At 35.5% G+C, this 20,188-nt stretch overlaps 2 protein-coding genes across 8 annotated transcripts in view; one reads left to right on the top strand and one right to left on the bottom strand.

Annotated features, from left to right (window-relative positions):
* Nucleotides 1-20,188, top strand: part of DPH6 (diphthamine biosynthesis 6) — a 339,756-nt gene that overhangs the window by 59,256 nt on the left and 260,312 nt on the right. The window lies entirely within an intron of this gene.
* On the bottom strand, nt 18,678-19,714 carry LOC105725925 (protein SEC13 homolog). The gene has a single exon (XM_064374468.1). It carries the CDS (start codon nt 19,712-19,714, stop codon nt 19,055-19,057), a length of 660 nt encoding a protein of 219 aa, XP_064230538.1. The 3' UTR covers nt 18,678-19,054.

The raw sequence follows: 20,188 nt of genomic DNA, 5'->3' as shown, positions 1-20,188 counted from the left end.
AGTCTCTGGGTGCCACATAGATGGTGAGTAGTAAATATATAATGAGTTGTCTGTTCAGCACTTTTTTTTCCTAAATTTGAAACATGCTATAAAATTCACCTATTTTTACTGTACAATTCAATAATTCAATTTTTAGAATTGTGCCATCACCTCCAAAGTCCCTTTCTCACTTTGCCAATTTGCAGTCAATCCTTGCTTTAATATCTTAATGCCAGGCAGCCACTAATCTGCTTTCTCTAAGTCTGTAGATTTGTCAGTAGATTTGCCTGTTTTGAACATATCATGTAAATGAAATCATCCAATATGTAGTCTGCTTAACTGGCTGAATTCATATAACGTGATGTTTTTTGAGGTTCATTCACATTGTACACATCAGTACTTCATTCCTTTTTATTACTGAATAGTATTCTATTATACCAATATATTACATTTTGCTTATTTATTCACAAATTAGTGGAAAATTGAATTGTTTCCATTGTTGGCTAGTCTATGTAATGCTGCTGTGAATGTCCACCTGTATGTTATATGGACATGTGTTTTTATTTCTCATGAGTAGATATCAGAAATGAAGTTGCTGGGTTGTATGTTAATTTTGTACATTTTTAAGAAACTACCAAGCTGTTTTCAAACATGACTCTACCATTTTAAATTTCTACCTGCAGTTGATAAATGTTTCAGTTTCTCCCATTCTCTTCACTACTTGTTATTGTCTATCTTTTTTATTATAGGCATTCTAGTGAGTTTTTATTGGTATCTCACTGTGGTTTTAATTTCCATTTCCCAATGACTAAGGACACTGAGCATCTTTTTATATACTTATTGGCCATTCATCTATATTTTTCAGTGAAGTATCTAGTGAAATCTTTTGCCCATTTTTTGTGATTTATATTCTTATTATCTAGTTGTTAGAAATTTTAATATACAGTTTAATATGTGATTTTATAATTTCAAGACTTTAAATATTTAATATTTAATTTTTAATATATTCTGTGTAATAAAACATTTTTTGAGATGTGTGATTTGCAAATTGTTTCTCTCACTTCGTGGCTTATCTTTTCAGTTTCTTGATCGTGCTTTTTGAAGTGCAAAATTTTAGAATTTTGTGAAGTCTAATTTGTCAGTGTTTTTCTCTTATGGTTCGTGCTTTTTGTGTTTCTAAGCCAGGACTACTAATGAGTGTTCTAAATATTTTATCGTTTTAGCTGTTACCTTTAAGTCTATCATTTTTTAGTTATTTTTTGTGTGTGGTGCGAGGTAAGGGTTTAAATTTTATCATTTTGCATCTGAATATTCAGTGTTGTCTGTACTATTTGTTAAAAATTATCTTTTCCCCATTAAATTGCCTTGGAACATTTGTCAAAATCAATTGGCCATAAATGTAAAAACTTTTATTTCAAGATTTACTTCTAGACTTTAAATTCTATTCCATTGATTAATATGCTTAGTCTTACTATTTTTGTTATTGTGGTTTTATAGTAAATTTAGAATGTTTCTTAATCAGGTAGTATAAGTTTTCCTACTTTACTCTCCCTTGTGTCTTCTCTGCACCAGGCTCAGGTCAGCGAGGATTTGAGGCTAGCTTGACCTTTCTGGTGACTCCGACGTGTGTGGAGCTTATCAACTTATTTTATGCTATCTCATATTTCAGCCTACCTGTTAAATTCTTGTATAGTATCAAGATACATTGCTTGACCCAGCTAGTACTGCAGCCTCAGACTAGCAGAGTCACTAGTTTTTTCAGTTTGTTTGCCAAGGAGATCACAGTTGTCACAGACAATGCTGCTAGGTGTGAGGATTTTTCTGGTCCCACTTCAAATCTAGTCAATCCTCTCTGAAAGTAAAACTGCTTTTTTTCACAGCTTTCCCCACCTTGATATGGGAGTGGCTCCAGACAAGGATGCCACAGACTCTGAAAGTTTATTCATTTTACATTTATAACTTCTTAATTTGGTTTGTAACTTTGGTCAATTTCTAGATCCTTGAGACAGTTCTTTTACAGTTTATCCAGGTTTATCATTGCTTTGAGGAACTTAGGATTTGCCATATAATAAATCTACCATATGGAAATGCTTTATTTTGTTTTTAGCCTTTTATTATTGGTTTTTCAAAGTTATAAACATTTTTAAAAGAAGGTAAATAATAAAGTAGCCCCCATGTGCTTATTAGCCAGCTACAATTAAGTCATAACCCATCTTGTTTCATTTATATACCCACTTACCCTCCTTCTATTATTTTGAAGCAAACCCCAGGTCTTATATTTCATTTGCAAGTATTTCAGCATCTATCTCTAAGTGATAAGATTTCCTTTTTTTAACATAATAATTGCACCATAATCACACATTAAAACAGTTGACAGTAATCTCTTCATTACATATTCAGTCATTGTTTAAATTTTAAATTGTTTTATAAATATCTTACTTTTTTTGGTTTGTTTTTACAATTTTTTTGTTTGAGTCAAGATCCAAAGAAGTTTTATGTATTGCACTTGATTAATATGTCTTTTAAGTCTTTTGTAATCTACATCTTTTTCTCTTTCTCTTTCCTTCTTTCTAACATCCTTTTTGAATAAAATAGGTTACTTGTCCAGTAGAGTTTCTGACCAACTGTTGAAATCTTCACTGTGCAGGGCAATGTGTTGCTTTGTTCTAACTTGGTAGTTGGATCTAAAGCTCTGCTGTCTAATGTGGTAGCCACTAGCCACATACTGTTATATAAATTTAAATTCTAATTTATTAAAATTAAATAATGTTTAAATATTAGTTCCTCAGTCTCACTAGCCACATTTCAAATGTTCAGTAGTCATGTGTGGCTAGTAGTTATCATGTTACATAGCGTAGATAGAGCATTTCTGTCTTTACAAAAACTCTGTTGGACAGCACAGATCTGGAAGTTTGATCAGATTCAGCTTTGATTTTTTTTTTTTTTTTTAAGAATACTATACATATGGTTGTATGTACTACCATCAGGAAACATATACTATTTATATTTCTGGTTATCTTTTTTTGTAATGGTGGTATTACGATTCTATCATTCCTGCTTCATTTATTAGCTGGAATATTCCATAAAGAGAGATGCTTTTCTTATTATTTGGTTACTCAGTGGTTACCCAAAGTAAGTTTGCATTTGAAAGACAGGATACATTCTTAATTCTTTTCTTACTTGAAAATTATATTTTTAAAGACTATATCCAACCTTAAATATAAGATGGTTTAATTTCTGTTACTAAATTAAGTTAGTGGAATTCTTAAATATTAGTATGCTTTATGTGAAATATAATTGAGCTTGTTTTAAACAGCAAACATTTTATTCATGGATAAAAATATTTAACGACTATGTTTTAAAGGCCATCCTGTGTAAAATTCCATAAACGTATTTCCTATTTATATACTTGATATGGGATAGAAACATACATAACCTTAAGATTTAATTGTGAGTGTTCATACTTCATCACTGCATGAGAGCAAACATTAATTTATTAAACTCAGAAAGCTTGTTTATGCCAAATTAAGTTTTAAAAGTCATCATCAGGTCTCTGATGGAGGTCATCCTTAAATAGGATTTTCTTAAAGAATTGTATGTAGGCTACTGTTTTATGAATATTTGAGCCTGTAAAGTGAGAAACCAGAAAATACTTATATATTTGGCTGTAAATAATCGTCTAGCTGCTGTTAGAATTTTTATTTAATTATTGTGGTTATACAGTTTTCTTATGCCTTGAACCCATCCCAGGGGAAAAATTAGATTATTACTATAAAATCAGAAAGTTGTTCAAGATAAACTTTTACCTTGTTTCAGAGTTTAATATTGATTTACTTCAGTTAATGCATGCCAAAATAAATTTTATTATTACAATACTTTTTAATTTTATTTTATTTTATTTTTGAGGTAGAGTCTCGCACTGTCGCCCAGGCTATAGTGCAGTGGCGCCATCTTGGCTCACTGCAGTCTGTGCCTCTTGATTTCAAGCAATTCTCCTGCCTTAGCCTCCAGAGTAGCTGGGACTACAGGCGTGCACCACCATGTCCAGCTAATTTTTTTGTATTTTTAGTAGAGACAGGGTTTCAACATATTGGCCAGGATGGTCTCAATCTCCTGACCTTGTGATCAACCTGCCTTGACCTCCCAAAGTGCTACAGTAATTTTTTTTTTAAAAGCATAATGTTTTCACTATTCAAGAAGATACACTTAAAAACATAGTAAATTATAATTGTAATTCAATAATAAATATATTTCTAAATAAATGACTTACCTTCTTGTTTTCTTTTTAGTTAACCTAGATAATGGGACCTAGGATTGTAATAATACAGTCCAACCAAAATGCTTTTGATAATGTTCTTTTCAATTTGAAGTATGTATAAATCATTGTGCTTTTTATTTAAATTATCTGTTAACACTCATGCATAGATTTTAAGTTGTGAAGAGAGAGCCTTTGTGATCATTAACATGAGACCTGTAGGGATCAAAGGAAGCAGTCATTAACAGTTAAATCTTAAATCCTGTTGTGTGCCAGGAGACCAGAAAGCCCTGGGCATCCTAAGAGGCAGCTAGATTAAGTCACCTCTTGGTGACCAGTTTGAATTTCATCCTGTAACCCCATGATAATTTTTTAGTTGCTCTTTGGTGAACTCTAAAATTTGTAGAAGTCTTAGAGGAGGAGTCTTAACCTAATTTTAACCAGGGTTAGTGCTTGATGAATTCCCATCATCAGAAGCATTTCCTAAAAGGTACATATTGCTGCTTGTAGCAAGCTGGGAAAGCAAAACCACTTCTCTACACTTCAGATTAATTATGGACTAAAAATAGTGATTTCAGAGGGTCTGCAGTACACTTTTCAATGTGTTGAGAATCAAAACTTGAAGATTCAGTGGGTTGATCATCCTATACTCATAGGTAGACAGTAAATTTTAAATTGTTGGACTACTTTATATGGGTCTGTGATACTTAGCTTATATATGTATAGAATTGGCCCACTTTTCCTCCTGTCACAGGTCTACTTACTGAAAAGTTGCACTCAGTGAAGAAGAATGAGAGTCTTGTCACAGATGAATACGTTATCTGGTCACAGTAGAAAAGAAGAATAAAGATGATGGGGTGTTAATTTGAAATTTTCTTTGTCAGAAAGTTTGAGACTCTTGTTCTGCTTTATAAATGGATTTTTCATAGCTACTACCCATTCTGTAATTTGAAGATAATTTTCTGTTCTTCTGACATTTGGTTTCTTTCTTGCATTTGTTACTAATATATCAGTTTATAAGATAGTTGTCTTCTATAGTTAAAGTAATCTTAATTAGGAATCTGAGACTGCTTTGAAAGTCATAATACGCTCAGAAAGTTTAAGGAGTTGCCAGCCTATAGATCTAATAATTGTAGGAGCTTTTAAATCCTCTTATTAAAATAACCAGTTCCTTGATAATATGTATTATTTTAACTGGTAATATTGCAAATGACTATTGGTGCTCATTGTTGCAGGTTAGAAATGATCTACTTTCTTAATTAATGTAGGGTCTTGTTATAGTTTTAGACTGACTACCCCAGATTTTGTTTTAATTGATGAAATTGCATTGAGTTCATTTAAGGCCCTAGGTAGAACCGTGCAGATTAATGATACTGAATTCATCTATACCTTTTCTTAAGAAATCATTATGTGGTTTACTTTGTGTAATTGTTGAAGTATTCCAGTAGAAATAGCATTGATGGTATTAAGTTCTTTTCAATAAAACCTGAGAATGTAGGTTTAAGAATTCCATTTCCCAAATCCACTGCATATTTTTATCATCTTTATTTGGGTTTGTGTGTGTGTATGTGTTTCTGTATGTCTATATGTGTGTATGGGTAAAGTATTCCTAGTGTTTACATTACATTTTTTTCTTTAAAATTTTAAAGATAATTTGAAAGTTGAATATAACATTTCTTTCTAGACATTGTTACAGTGGTAAGCAGTTCTGTTTAGTTATAGCCTTATCAGTAACCTTTACACATAATGTGATATTGTCTGAATATCTTATTTTGTTCAGCTTTCTCTGGCACTGATGAAGCCTAAGGCTGCTGTTTCTTTGAGTTACTGATAATTTTTTATCTGATTAACTGACACATTTAGTTGAAATCAGACACAGCCCTTAGGCTGGGCATGGATTTAATTTTAAAAGTATCAAAGGTTTGCTCTGTGTGCTATTTAATCATCATGTTTATCAGGCCAAGAAAAATTACCGGAAGGACCATAGGGAGAGGGTTATCTTAAGGAGCAGTAGCTTGGGAAATTGATAATAGCTACAAGGTAATTTACTGCTAACTTTTACATTCATTAATATAACATTTCCCGCTAATAATTACAGTGCATGTAATATACTAATTAAATTGAAAGCATTATCACTAATTTTCTTTTTGCTGAACCCTAAGATGGCTGGATAAGAAGTGAGAATGTGAAATTGAAGAAAATCCATGTAGTCACACCAATTTAAACAATTGGTTATTGGCCAGTGAAAACATTTTAGAGATAGAAAATGAATCACTGTGAATGTTTAGAGGAACTAATTTTAGACTGTGACAAGGAAATGAAATCTCTAAATGAATGAAATCACTGTGTACTGTAGGTTTATAAAATATTACACTGGTCTGACCTATAAAAGTAATACATCTACCAGGAACCAATGCATCATACTATCCATGTGTATGATGACACCACTCTAATGAATGAATATGCTGGGTTGATGGAGTACACTGATACCATGCAGCCTTTGCAGTACCTGTTTGTTGTATAGCTCTTTACACTTTGTAATATAATTTATTTTTTTACTTCAAAAAATAATTTATGCCATATAACAAAGTGTAACAACTCCAAGTTAATATTTAAGAGAAAATCTACTTACCTCAAATATTCCTTAACGAGCAAAAAAATCTAAAATATTCCTGTTTATTTGAAATTTTATGTAATTCAGATAATAAATGTTTTACTTTGATACATAGTTATTGTATTAATTGTACATTTTAATCTGGTGGTAAACCTCTAGGGTTTTTTCCCTCCACCTTCATTAATGATATGCATAGGGTATAATAAAAACTAAAATAATATAATCGTTTCAGCTTGTATGAAAAATAAAACCCATAATTAAGAAGTCTTAACTTTGTAGGTATAATAAAGTATGCTATTGCTAAATGTCTATTGTCATAATTTGCAAATATATTTGTTTTTGTTTTGTTTTTGAAAGTCTCATGTTGTATTCATTTTTAGAGTGGCAAATGTTATTGGTTTCCATGGAAAGAAAATATTATAAAAATGAAAAGAAAATCTAATGTTTCACTGCCTGTTTTTTATAGATTATTTTTCTTAACATTTACTATTCCATAACTTTGTATTTGATGTATGTTTAACAACTAAATAAATGCATTGTTACTTATATACACTTTGCTACTGGCAAGTGGAATTCAATCTAAAGTCACTTTGTCTTGCACTTAATTATAGGACCTTGTTTTAAGGAAATTTTACCTCTAACTAATGTTAGAAGAGATCTTGATGACTTTGTAATCATGAAGTTTCAGTGTAATTTATTTTTTCTACTATACATTGACTGTAATGTAGTAGCAACAGACTAAAATGGTCAAGAAGAAAAAATAGAATCTTTGTGATTTGTGTGGATTTTTAAAATTAAAATCTTTAGATTGTGTTTAAATGATAGTTTTCTAATTTTCTGGTATTTCAGAATTAAAGGTCATTTCTATTTTTTGTTTATACTAATTTCTTTAATAACCTACTTTATAAAAAGTGAGACCATGTTTCATTTATTTAACACAACAGGATGAAGTCAAACTGTACCTTCTCAGTTCTTTTGTTATTCCATTATTCTAACTTTAGGCACAACCACATTTACTGATCCCAACAGCTCAGTTTTAGAAAAATAGGCATGTGAAGAAGCCTACATATCTTATTTACTAATGAGGGAACTGAGATCCAGAGAAGTTAGAAATCTTGTTTAAAAATCCCACAGCTAATCATTGTTAGAAATATATGCCAGGTAAGATGCATTTTCTATTATGAGATCTCGATCAGCTCAGAATATTTCTTGTATAGATCAACAAAAGGTTTTTATAATTTGAAATGGCTATATACTTTTTAATTTTTTTAAATTAGTAAGCCTTCTCTTTCCAAAATCTTCTCTCTTCTGTACTATTTGTAGAGCTGCTCAGCATGATGTCATAATGTTTTGTTCTGTAAAAATATTTTTTGTTCTTTTCATTTACTGCTTTGTATTAATTAATTCTCTATTCATATATCTTTTCTCCAGCTACATATAAGCTTCTTCAGAGACTGTGGCTTATATCACTTATCAATATTCTTCTCAGTTTAATTTTTTATTTATATTTACTATTATTTTTGTTTGGGCATTCTTACCTCTTTGCTTGATTGCCTTTTTATTTTTACTTTAAGTTCTGGGATACATTGTGCAGAACATTCAGGTTTGTTACATAGGTATACACGTGCCATGGTGGTTGGCTGCATCCATCACCCCATCATCTACCTTAGGTATTTCTCCTGATGCTATCCCTCCCCTAGCCCCCCATCCCCCAGCAGGCCCTGGTGTGTGTATGTCTGCAGTGGTTCAGTGCTTCATTATTCAGATGCAGGGGTGAAGCCTGAGGAGGGATCAAATCAAGAATGGTGGTTATTGTTTTAAGGTTTTTTCCAAACTATTTTTTATTTCTTTTTTTCCTTAATCTCAAATGTGATTGTATCCAAGTTTTTTATTATTGATTTCTTAAATTAATAACTTAAAATTATCTCCCAGGTGTGATACTTTGCAGGTAGCATGAGGTACAGTATTCTAACTATTCCCTTCCTAAGACTGGCTTTTATATCCCAACTCTTAATATTAAAGATCTTCTGAATGTAGACATTTCATGTATTTACTACTTTTCAGAGCAGTTGTGGGGCTGATACTCATTAATTGAGTCATGGTGACTTATTGATGACTAATAATAAACATTTTAAAAATTATTCATTTTAATTTTTCACATTGACATAGTGTTTAAATATGCTTTAAAAGACATGCAGCTTGACTGATAGTCAGCAATTTTTTTTTCTCATGGTTCCTAAAATGAATAGCCAAAAGATGATCTACCAAGAAAAATTGGCAAATCTGTTCTTTAACTTAATTAACCTAACCATGTGCAGGTCACCCTTAAAAGAATTCTGAAAACTAGAGTCTGCCTTTAAGCTTTGCTATTATGGCTGTTGGTGGTTTTTTATTTGAGTTTATCAAGGGCAAAAAAGAGTGTAGAACATAACTGGTCCTCAGTATTTGTTTCTCCTTCGTGTAATTCCGTAGGTTTATGTGGCAGTACTTTGCTAGAATTTTGAAACCTCGTGACTCTAGTTATAACAGCACTTTAGGCAATAATATGTAGATCAGGGCTAATTAGAATTTTTCACTTTTTTTTTTTCTCTCTTAAAGAGGGGACATTTTTAACTTGGTTTAGAAAGCAGTTTTCTGCCAAACTTGCTAAGGGCAGACATTTAGAGGATTTTGCCATTGTTGTTGATGTTAATTTTTGTTTATTGAATGGGCAACACAGTGACCTGGTTCAAAATTCATGATGTTCATAGGTATATCCTCTCCCTCTACTACTCAGTTTCCTTCTCACTCCAACCCAACCAGTATTGTCAGTTTCTTATGTATCATTCTAGAAATACTTTATGTCTATAAAAGCACAAACACACAGTGTGCGCAGTGTTCTATCCCTTGCCTTTTTTAAATAGTGTATCCTGAAGATCATTTCATTTTTAGTAAAGAGCTTTCTCATTTTTAATTGTTGTGTACTATTCCATTATATGTATATATTATCATTTATTTAACTACCCTATGGAGGAGCATTTAGGTTGTTTCCAATCTTTTGCTATTACCATGAATATTCTGGTACATATTTTGAATATATATTAGAATAACTATAAGTTTTTAGGTGGAATTTCTGGATCTAAGGGATTATGTATTTGTAATTTTAACAAAATACGGCCATAACCCTAGTCCAGGTACACACACACACACACACACCTGTTTTTCTACCCTCTTTGATGTTCTGTGAAAAAGAGTCTGAGTTTTAATGAAATTAATGATTTTTTAAAAATTACTGAGATAATTGGGCAGTTTTTTGAAGAGATATTTATAAGGAGAATGAAGCTGGATAGGTTTTAACATGATTATATTATTCCTGATCTAGGCTGTTATTTTCATTTCCTTAATGAAAGGAGCACATAATTGAATGGTGTGAGATTGGAGTCCTTTTCCTAATTATGATGCCTTTGATTTATTTGGTAAATGAATGCAAATCACAGTACTTGCCTCATCTTTAAAGCTTGTACCAGGACTTTTTTTCTTTCCCAGGATTATTATGGGCTTTATAGAAAAATGAGACAATTCCCATTTATTGAGTAATAGCCATAGCATTTATTGATTAGGCTTATATAAACTTGGATTCTGTTGTTATCCTTGGCTCCTCGCAAAGTATTTCATAGTTTGAAACTGAGCATCTTAGAGATTGCTTTCAATAGGTTTTCATATTGAGTATAGTCATTGAAGTTGCTTCTATTACTTTCCAGATTTATTCCTAAGAGAATCAAAATAAACTTTCAAATAGATGTGGTAGCCCTCAATTCCTAACCCTTCATGTGGTGGTACTGGATACCACTGTATTTTATGATGTATTTACTACATCGTATTTGTTAAGGTTGATGTATTCTGGAAAATCTTGCTAGATGTTTAGCTCCATGAAGGTGTGGATGATGTCTCCCTACGTTTTGCTCTATCTGGGATGCAGAGCGTATAGAACTCAAATATTTGTTGAATAATTTGCTCACTGAAAGAAAATAGTCTGTTGGGACTTGTCTCTTGCTGATTTTTAGACATTTTACTTTGGATAATTTTGTCTCTTTTATTTTTCAATTTTCCTTAAATGATTGCATACTATTAACATTTTATGCTCATCTTGGGCCTTTTTGGCTTCATACTCATTCTTAGCCCCTTGTGGGTACTGTTTGGTGTTCAGGAAGGCTTAGTGGGATTAAGTGTCCATACTCTAATTAGCCGGCTATGGATTTGGCCAGTTGGAGGCACTGGGGAGATTGGAGGGAATGAGGAAGGGAAAACTGGTTCTTCCCTCTCACTCTGCTTGGGTAGAGTCACTGCTGTTGCAGACTTGCTACTTTCTTCAGCTCCTATTGGACAGGTCCACTGAGTTTTCTTCTATAAGGGTACATGGTTCCTGGGTTCTGGTAAACTCCTTTTTGTCCCAGCAGGCTAAGGATAGTAACTGCTTCTCCTATTGTTAATCCCCAGGTTCCTTCACTGTCTCTATTTGGTTTCTCAGTTCTGTCACCTGTGTAATCAATTCCCTGTCCTTTAAAAAAATATTTGGAGTATTTTATTTTTCTCTTGGACCCTGACTGATATAGTCATTGAAGTCCTAATCTTATAAAGTTCAACTTTATTTATATTTTTTAATTTATCTGTTTTTTAGAGATGAGGACTTGCTATGTTGCCCAGGCTCTAGTGCAGTGGCTATTCATGGACATGATTGTAGCACAGTACAGCTAAACCACAGCATTACTATCACAAAATGATAAAAAAAAAAAAGGTTATTCTTTATATTTATTATTGTGGGACCCACACAAATGACTGAATTATTCTCAAGCACTTTTTTGATTGAATATAAGGCATTACACTACATGTTATGTGGATGCTAACAGAATCTAATAGAACTCAGAACATGTATAGAAAATAACATATGTAAAATATCTCAAGAAATTTACAGAGTAAGAGATATAAAGGATTTAAATGAGAGCTTTTGATCAGTAAGATCAAATGTGGTTTCATGGGTTGTGAAGAATGAGTAGGATTACAGTAGGAGGAAGTTGGTTGCAGAGGATGGAAAGAAAATTCCAAATGGAGAAAAGAGTAAGAACAAAGGCATGAACAAAGAGTAAGAACAAAGTAAGAAATTAGTATATTCAGCCAAATAGTAGATAGTAATGAAAAGGATTTAATGAAAATAAAAGTAGATTAGAGAGAAAAGTTTATTTGGCAGGTAGGAAGGTGTGGGGGGATTGATTTTAAGAAGATAAATCTAATAGTTGTATCAATTGGAGGGAGAAGTATTTAGAAGTGGAGAGAGCAGTGATGACTTCATTGATATTTTTCTAGAGAGAGCTGAGGGGATCTGATTTAGGAGCACTGCAGTGAAAATGCTTGATTTTTAGTACTTTGTGACTAGATGGGGGGAATATGTAGTTTCAACATCTATCTGGCATCAAATAAGCACCCAGATTGGATGGAGAGAGTCTTATGTTACTTGTACATCTTAAGCCTTGGTGATGCTAGTGACAGAGAAATGAGGAAGCACAGAAGGTTAAGGGAGAAATAGGTAGTATTTGTATTGCTCTTTATGATTGAACACCTTCATATGTTATATTAGTTGCCTCACAGAACCCTATGAACTAGATATTTTCTGTATTTTATGAGGGAACTGAATTGTGAGTTAAATCTGTACAAGATATTGTTAATGCGTATGTTGTAAGGCTGAGCTTTTTAACTCAGCTCTTCCATTTCTCTGTTTTTTTCAATAATTCACTTTATGTATTCTTGTGACCACAAATTACATCTCCTATAGTAATTAAGATAAGTTTAGTTTTGGAAATGTTTTTGAAGAAATGTTACAGTTTTTAAACTTTAAAAAGTTTTTCTTTAAAAAGTACAGTTAGTGTGTATGATTAAAGATAAGAGTTTTTGTTTTGTTTTGTTCTAAGTTCATGCCATACTTTTAAAGACTATAAAGCTAAATACATTTTCTCATGGCTTTGTTATTCTTGAAGTAGATAATGTTTCTTTTTGTTAGCAGAAGTAAGACTGAATTGGGAAATGGCCTATCACTTTCTTTCCATAGTGTTACTGACAACATGTTTTGTGAACCTGTGTAAGTCATGCTACTTGCTTTTGACTTACTACTAAATATGTTACCTTTTTCTTTGATCCTACATTCTTCTCTAGCACTTGCACCATCTCTTCACATATCTTTTTGAAATATTTATTTTCCGTCTCATGTCACCTTTTCTTATCCTGTTTCAGTTTAGTTCCCATAAAGATCAGTTTATTAAAACTTATCTTGTCAAGGTCAGTAATAACCAAATCCAGTGAACATTTTTTATTCTTTTTTTAATCCCTGTTTTTTTCATTCCTTGACCTCTTTGTGATACTAGGCACTATAGACTCTCCCCTTTAAAACCTCTTTGACCTTGGCATCTGTGATAGTGTTCTCTCCTAGTTTTTCATCTGTCCCTCTGTTCTTAGTTTTTATTTATTTATTTATTTAATTTTTTTGAGACATAGTCTTGCTCTGTTGCCCAGCCTGGAGTGCAGTGGTGAAATCTTGGCTCACTGCAATCTCTGCCTCCTGGATTCAAGCAATTCTGCCCCAGCCTCTGAAGTAGCTGGGACTACAGGTGTGCACTACCATGCCTGGCTAATTTTTGTATTTTTAGTAAAGACAGGGTTTCGCCATGTTGGGCAGGTGGGTCTCGAACTCCTGACCTCGGGCGGTCTGCCCTCCTCAGCCTTCCAAAGTGCTGAGATTACAGGCATCAGCCTAGTTTTATGCTCTGCCTAGTTTTCTTTTAAGGACTCTTCTTTCCTTGCCCACTTTGTAAATGTAGCTGCTCAGGGCTTCATTCTTCACCCTCTTCTTCAGTCTATATGTTTTCACTGTTTTATCATATCTTTTCACATGGCTTTAACTGTCACTGGTATACACATTTATATTACCTGATTATACCTGTTTTTTGAGCTCTATACCCAACTCTCTACTGGATACCTCTCAATGAATAACCTAAAGGCACATAAGATTCAGTGTCCAAATGGTACTCAACATCTTCCCCAAATCTGTGTATTTCATCTATCAGTCAGTGTGAGTGCTCTCTATCAAGTGACCAAGCCAAACACTTGGGAGCATTCTGGGTTCCTTTCTCACCATATACCACCAAAATCTATTGATGATTCTTTATCAACATATCATGAATCTGCCCTCTTGTCATCACTTCTGCCTTAGTTTAGACCTTTTCTTATTTAGATTCCTTTAGAGTTCCCTGCTTTTAACTTTAGACCTTTCTGATCAGTATGCCTATATACTTAATGCCACTGAACTTTACACTTAAAAATGGTTAAAATGGTAAATGTTATATGTATTTTACCATAGTAAGAAAAGTAAATCCAATATTTATGTTATCATGCTTGTCTCAGTAAATCTTCCTTTCCTTTCTTGTCAGAATGTAATCTAAATTCTTTACTGTGGCCTACAAAGTATGGTATATAATGCTGTTCATGCTGTGGTTTCTGCCTGCCCTTTTATTGTTTTGTTTTGTTTTTTCTTGTTTGAGACAGAGTTTTGCTCTTGTTGCCCAGGCTGGAGTGCAATGGCATGGTCTCGGCTCACTGCAACCTCTGCCTCCTGGGTTCAAGCAATTCTGCCTCTGCCTCTCAAGTAGCTGGGATTACAGGCACCTGCCACCATGCCCAGCTAATTTTTGTACTTTTAGCAGGGACAGGGTTTCACCTTGTTGGCCAGGTGGGTCTTGAACTCCTCTAACAACAGGTGATCCGCCTGCCTTGACCTCCCAAAGTGCTAGGATTACAGGTGTGAGTCACCGTGCCCAGCCTCTGCCTGGCCTTTTAGTCTCATCTTCTGGTAACTTCCGACTTTTTAACCAGCCTTAACCTTTCCACCATTCTTAACAGTTTTTTTCCCCTTCTTTTGCTTTTTCTGTCAGTGCCCCATAACCTCTGATAATCCTGTCCATTGGGGTTACAGATTTGGTCCTTTAAGTCTCTTTCTTCATGACTGTGTTCAAGCGTTAGCTCCTTAGTCTTGACTCCCCACCCCAGAGACTTCCCTTGTTCCTACCGTGAAAGGGATAATGGTAGATGAAGATAGAGAGGTAATGGGGGATCTGTCTTATTTTGAGTGAGATATAACTATTGGAGGGTTTTGAGCAGGAAAGACAGTTAGCTTAAGAGCATGGAGGAAGCACTATGAGGCAGGGGCTGGGATGATCTGTGACTCACTTGGGGTGATTGTTCCCTGCACAGATACTCAACTGCTGTTTAATTCTGTATCTCATTTATTATGAGAAATCTGGGGCAAGTTATGCAGCTCTTCTTGACCTCATCTTTCTCTTCTATAAAATGAAGTTAATAAAAACTCTCTTGAAGAATTGTTAGGATGATAAAATGAGATAATGCATAGTGTAAAGTGATAAGCACAATGCTTTGCAGATAGTTTCTTGATAAATTCAGTTTGGGTGAGTGACTGTTGAAGCAGAGTGAAATTTGAGAAATAGCCTTACTTGTATCCAATGAAATACTCCTTTTTTTTTTTTTTTTTTTAAGACAGAGTTTCGCTCTCGTTACCCAGGCTGGAGTGCAATTACGCGATCTCGGCTCACCGCAACCTCCGCCTCCTGGGTTCAAGCAATTCTCCTGCCTCAGCCTCCCGAGTAGCTGGGACTACAGGCACGCGCCACCGTTCCCAGCTAATTTTTGTATTTTTAGTAGAGACGGGGTTTCACCTTGTTGACCAGGATGGTCTCGATCTCTTGACCTCGTGATCTACCCGCCTCGGCCTCCCAAAGTGCTGGGATTACAGGCGTGAGCCACCGCGCCCGGCCCCAATGAAATACTCTTAAAGAAATTGAGTTTTATGAAGTATGAAATTTATTTGATATTTATTTAAATAGCCCGTGCCACTTAACAATGTTTTGGTTAACAAAGGACCACATAAACGGTGTTGGTTCCATAGATAATGGAGCTGAAAAATTCCTATCTCCTGTTGACATTACAGCCATCTTAATTTCATAGCACAACATTTTACTCATGTGTTTGTGGTGATACTGGTGTAAATAAATCTGCTACATTGAGTGTTTATTGTTATTTTTTAGTGTACTCCTACTTATAAAAAAAGATTAACTGTAAAACAGCCTGAGGCTGGTCCTTCCGAGGTATTCCACAAGAAGGCCTTATTGTAGGAATGACAGCTGCGTGCCAGTCATTACTCCTGAAGACTTTCTAGTGTGGAGGAGGAAGACAGTGCTACTGATAATGTTGAACCCTCTTAGGCTACTGTGTGTGCTTGTGTCTTAGTTTTTTTTTTTTGTTTGTTTGTTTGTTTGAGATGAAGTCTCACTGTGTCGCCCAGGCTGGAGTGCAGTAGCATGATCTCAACTCACTGCAACCTCTGCTTCCCAGGTACAAGTGATTGCCCTGCCTCAGCCTCCTGAGTAGCTAAGATTATAGGCACGTGCCACCACACCCAGCTAATTTTTGTGTTTTTGGTAGAGACGGGGTTTCACCATGTTGGCCAGGCTAGTCTCAAACCCCTGACCTCAAATGATCCACCCGCCTCGGCATCCCAAAGTGCTGGGATTACAGGCATGAGCTACCACACCTGGCCTTGTGTCTTAGTTTTTTTTCTTTTTTTCTTTTTTTTTTTTTTGAGACAGAGTTTCATTCTTGTTACCCAGGCTGGAGTGCAATGGTGCGATCTTGGCTCACCGCAACCTCCGCCTCCTGGGTTCAGGCAATTCTCCTGCCTCAGCCTCCTGAGTAGCTGGGATTACAGGCACGCGACACCATGCCCAGCTAATTTTTTGTATTTTTAAGTAGAGACGGGGTTTCACCATGTGGACCAGGATGGTCTCGATCTCTTGACCTCGTGATCCACCCGCCTCGGCCTCCCAAAGTTCTGGGATTATAGGCGTGAGCTACCGCGCCCAGCCGTGTCTTAGTTTTAAACAAAAAAGTTTAAAGAGTAAAAAATAAAATGTTTTAAAATAGGAAAAAAATTTATAGAATAAGGACATAAAGAAAATGCTTTGTAAAAATATTTTATACAGTTTATGTTTTACTCCAAATGTTATTACAAAGAGTAAAAAAGTTAAACAGATTAAGAAGTTAATTAGTAATAAAGTAAAAAAGTTACAGTAAGCTGAGGTTAATTTTTTTTTGTAAATTTAGTGCAGCTTAAGCTAAAAGTCTACGGTAGTGTACAGTAATGTCCAAGGACTTTGTATTCACTCATCATTCACTCACTGATTCACCCAAAACAACTTCCAGTCCTGTAAGTTCCAATCATGGTAAGTGCCCTGTAAAGGTGTATCATTTTTATCTTTTTAATTGTATTTTTACTGTACTTTTTATAAGTTTAGATACCCAAATATTTACCATTGTTACAGTTCCCTATAGTATTCAGTACAGTAATATGCTGTACAGGTTTATAGCCTAGGAGCAATAGGATATACCGTATAGCTGAGGTGTGTAGTAGGCTATACCATCTAGATTTATATAAATACACTCTGTGATGTTCACATGATGAAACAGCATTATGACTCATTTCTTAGAATGTATGCCCATTGTTAAATACCTTATAACTGTATACATTTCAATATGGTCCTATTATTGCAAATGAAATTTTACATAAACGATTTTTTTCTTGGTAGTGGTGGCTTAACTATAGGTTTTTGAATATTATAGTCCTGTTAATATAAGTTGCATTTTAAAGTTATTTCAAACTAATCAAAGGACATTTCCTTAGCAGCTTAGAAAATGAGTTCAGAAAGCAGCTTCTAAACGGGTTAAACACTACCAAACTGAGGTGCTTAGAAAGGAATACTTCTTGAGTGTGTTACTTTATATTCCTAATAAGCAATTTGGAGAATAAGGGGTCGAATCATCTAATTCTTTCTTTATTATTGTTGCTTGCTGTTGTTCAGGCATTTCACAGAAGTCCTCAAAATATCACCTTTTATTTATTTAATTTTTTAAATTTAATTGTTATGTTTTTGAGACAGAACCTTGCTCTGTTGCCTAGGTTGGAGGTCCAGTGGCAGGATCACTGCATAGCTCAATCTCCCAGGCTCAGGCAGTCCTACCACCACAGCCTCCAGAGTAGCTAAGTGTAATGGTGTGAGCCACCATGCCTGGCCCCACCATATCTTTTTAGCAAAATGGTTACTTCAGAAACTCAAGGAAAATAAACAACTGTAGTGCAGACTTCCATTTATTTTCATATATAGGTTGAATTTAATCTGGGATGACTTCAGACTTTTGCAACTATGATGGAGACTTAGAAGTAAAATAACAATTGTTTTAAATGGAAATAACTGACAAATTATTATGCCCTTCTGCAATTTCTTTGTCATTTTATTTCCAGCCTTAACAACTTTTTCCCCTCTTTAATGAAAGCCCACCATGGGAGATAATAATACTACAAATTAGTGACCTAATATTCTGTCATGAGCTCACTGTTTAATGGGAGAGCTCCAGATGGTGATCATTTTTCATTTTACAAGTTATTTTATATTGATGACTTTTTTAATAAGCAATATGACTTTATTTAGTTACTTTGGAAACAAAACCCCCCAAATAATGCCTGAACCCAAAGGTACATAAAAATGGCCCAAAATAGTTTAAAATAGATTTGAACATCATTTGTAGTTTCTTCCTCATGAGTGCTTTCAGCTGGACAGTAGATTACAAAGCATCTCTGAATCTCTGATCATGTTAAGGCAGATGATCAATTTGTGGCTGCATCTGTAACTCCTCCTGGGAAAATGATCCTGTGGAAGTTGGGGGCTTTTCCCATTTGTTTGGTCAGTTGGCCCAGGAAGGGGCAGTCCTGGAGCTGGCGGGTGGGGAGCCAGGCCCCACCTGTCTTGTCACTGCTCGTTCTCCTGGCCCTCTGTGACTGATGCTGACATGGAGCCCTGGCCCTCGTTGACATCACTGATGCACACCCACTGCCCGTCAACCGACTCCTTCCACAGGGTCACCTTTTTGTCTCCACCGGAGACGGCCAGAATGTTGGCTGTGATGGACCAGCTCACATGCCACACCACATCATTGAACTTGTGCAGCAATTTGGGGGACCACGTATTGCCTGAGGCATCATCACAGGTCCAAATGAACACACGACCATCCTGGGAGCAGCTGGCGATGGTGCTGGTGGGCAGGCCGATGGAGGGGGCCTAGGCCACGTGTCGAACCCAGTCACTGTGTGCCTCCAGCTTTTGCTCCTCCTTCCACTGGCCGTCCTCCTTCTCCTTCCACAGCTTGATGAGGTTGTCACAGCCACCTGATGCAAACTTCTTGATGTAATTGGGTTTCTGCCCCGATGGCTGGTCTATGAGGCTTCCAGGTACAACAGCAGGGGCCCAGCTGACGGCATTGCAGCCAATAATGTGAGCATTGTTGATCTTCTTTACTTCCCATTGGCCTTCCCCAGTGTAAGTCAGCAGGGAGATGGCCCCATCTGAGCTCCCACAGGCCAGGATCAGGCTGTAGTCATGGAGGGCCCAGCACACCGAGTTCACTGAGGAGTCATGTCCTGCGTGCTCATGGCTCTTCTCCCAGGTGCCATTTTCCTCTCTCCAGATAATGACTTTCCGGTCATAGGAGCACGATGCCAGGATGTTGCCGTACATGGGGTGAGCCCAGGCCACTTGCCACACAGGACCCTCATGACCCCTGAGGTCGGCGATGAGGATCTGCCCTCCATTGCGCACATCGAAGATTTTGACAGACCTGTCTGATGAGCAGGTTGCCAGGCAGGTGCCATAGTAGTCCATCTGGGCGTCGTGAATCATGTCCTTATGGGAGGTATCCACAGTGTTAATAACTGACACCATGACTGCGGCGGTGGTTGCTCCGGGTCTCAACGTGGCAGCTCCCGGCGGCGCCTCAGAACAGCTCACTTCCGGCACCGGGGCCGCAAGCTGCTGGGCCGTGGCTCTTATATTGATGATTTTAAGAAAAAACAAAAGTTTTTTTTTCTTTTAACTAGTCCAATAATATTTTAATTAGATGCCTGAATATATTACTTGAAATTCTAAGTGTCACTTTTAGAATTATTTAAGATAATATTCATTTCTTTGGTTATTTTTATTAGCCTAGACTTGTGTAAATCTACCAAAGTGAAAAATTGGAGGTGTAAGGAAAAAGCATCTAATGCTATACTTGCCATATAAATTTCTTGCTTAGTTTTCCAGGCCCTAGGACATTGTTGGCATTCACAATTGTTTATTTAATAATGTCATGTTACCAGAAGTCCAAATATTGCCCTCATATCTATAATGCAAGTGTGCTTTTTTAATGAATGGTTC

This window comes from Aotus nancymaae, unplaced genomic scaffold, assembly GCF_030222135.1.
Source record: "Aotus nancymaae isolate 86718 unplaced genomic scaffold, 86718_ANA_hifiasm-v0.15.2.pri h1tg000011l, whole genome shotgun sequence".
Classification (NCBI taxonomy): Eukaryota; Metazoa; Chordata; class Mammalia; order Primates; family Aotidae; genus Aotus; species Aotus nancymaae.
The sequence above is the reverse complement of the archived record's forward strand: the minus strand, read 5'-3'. Positions and strand labels throughout refer to the sequence as shown.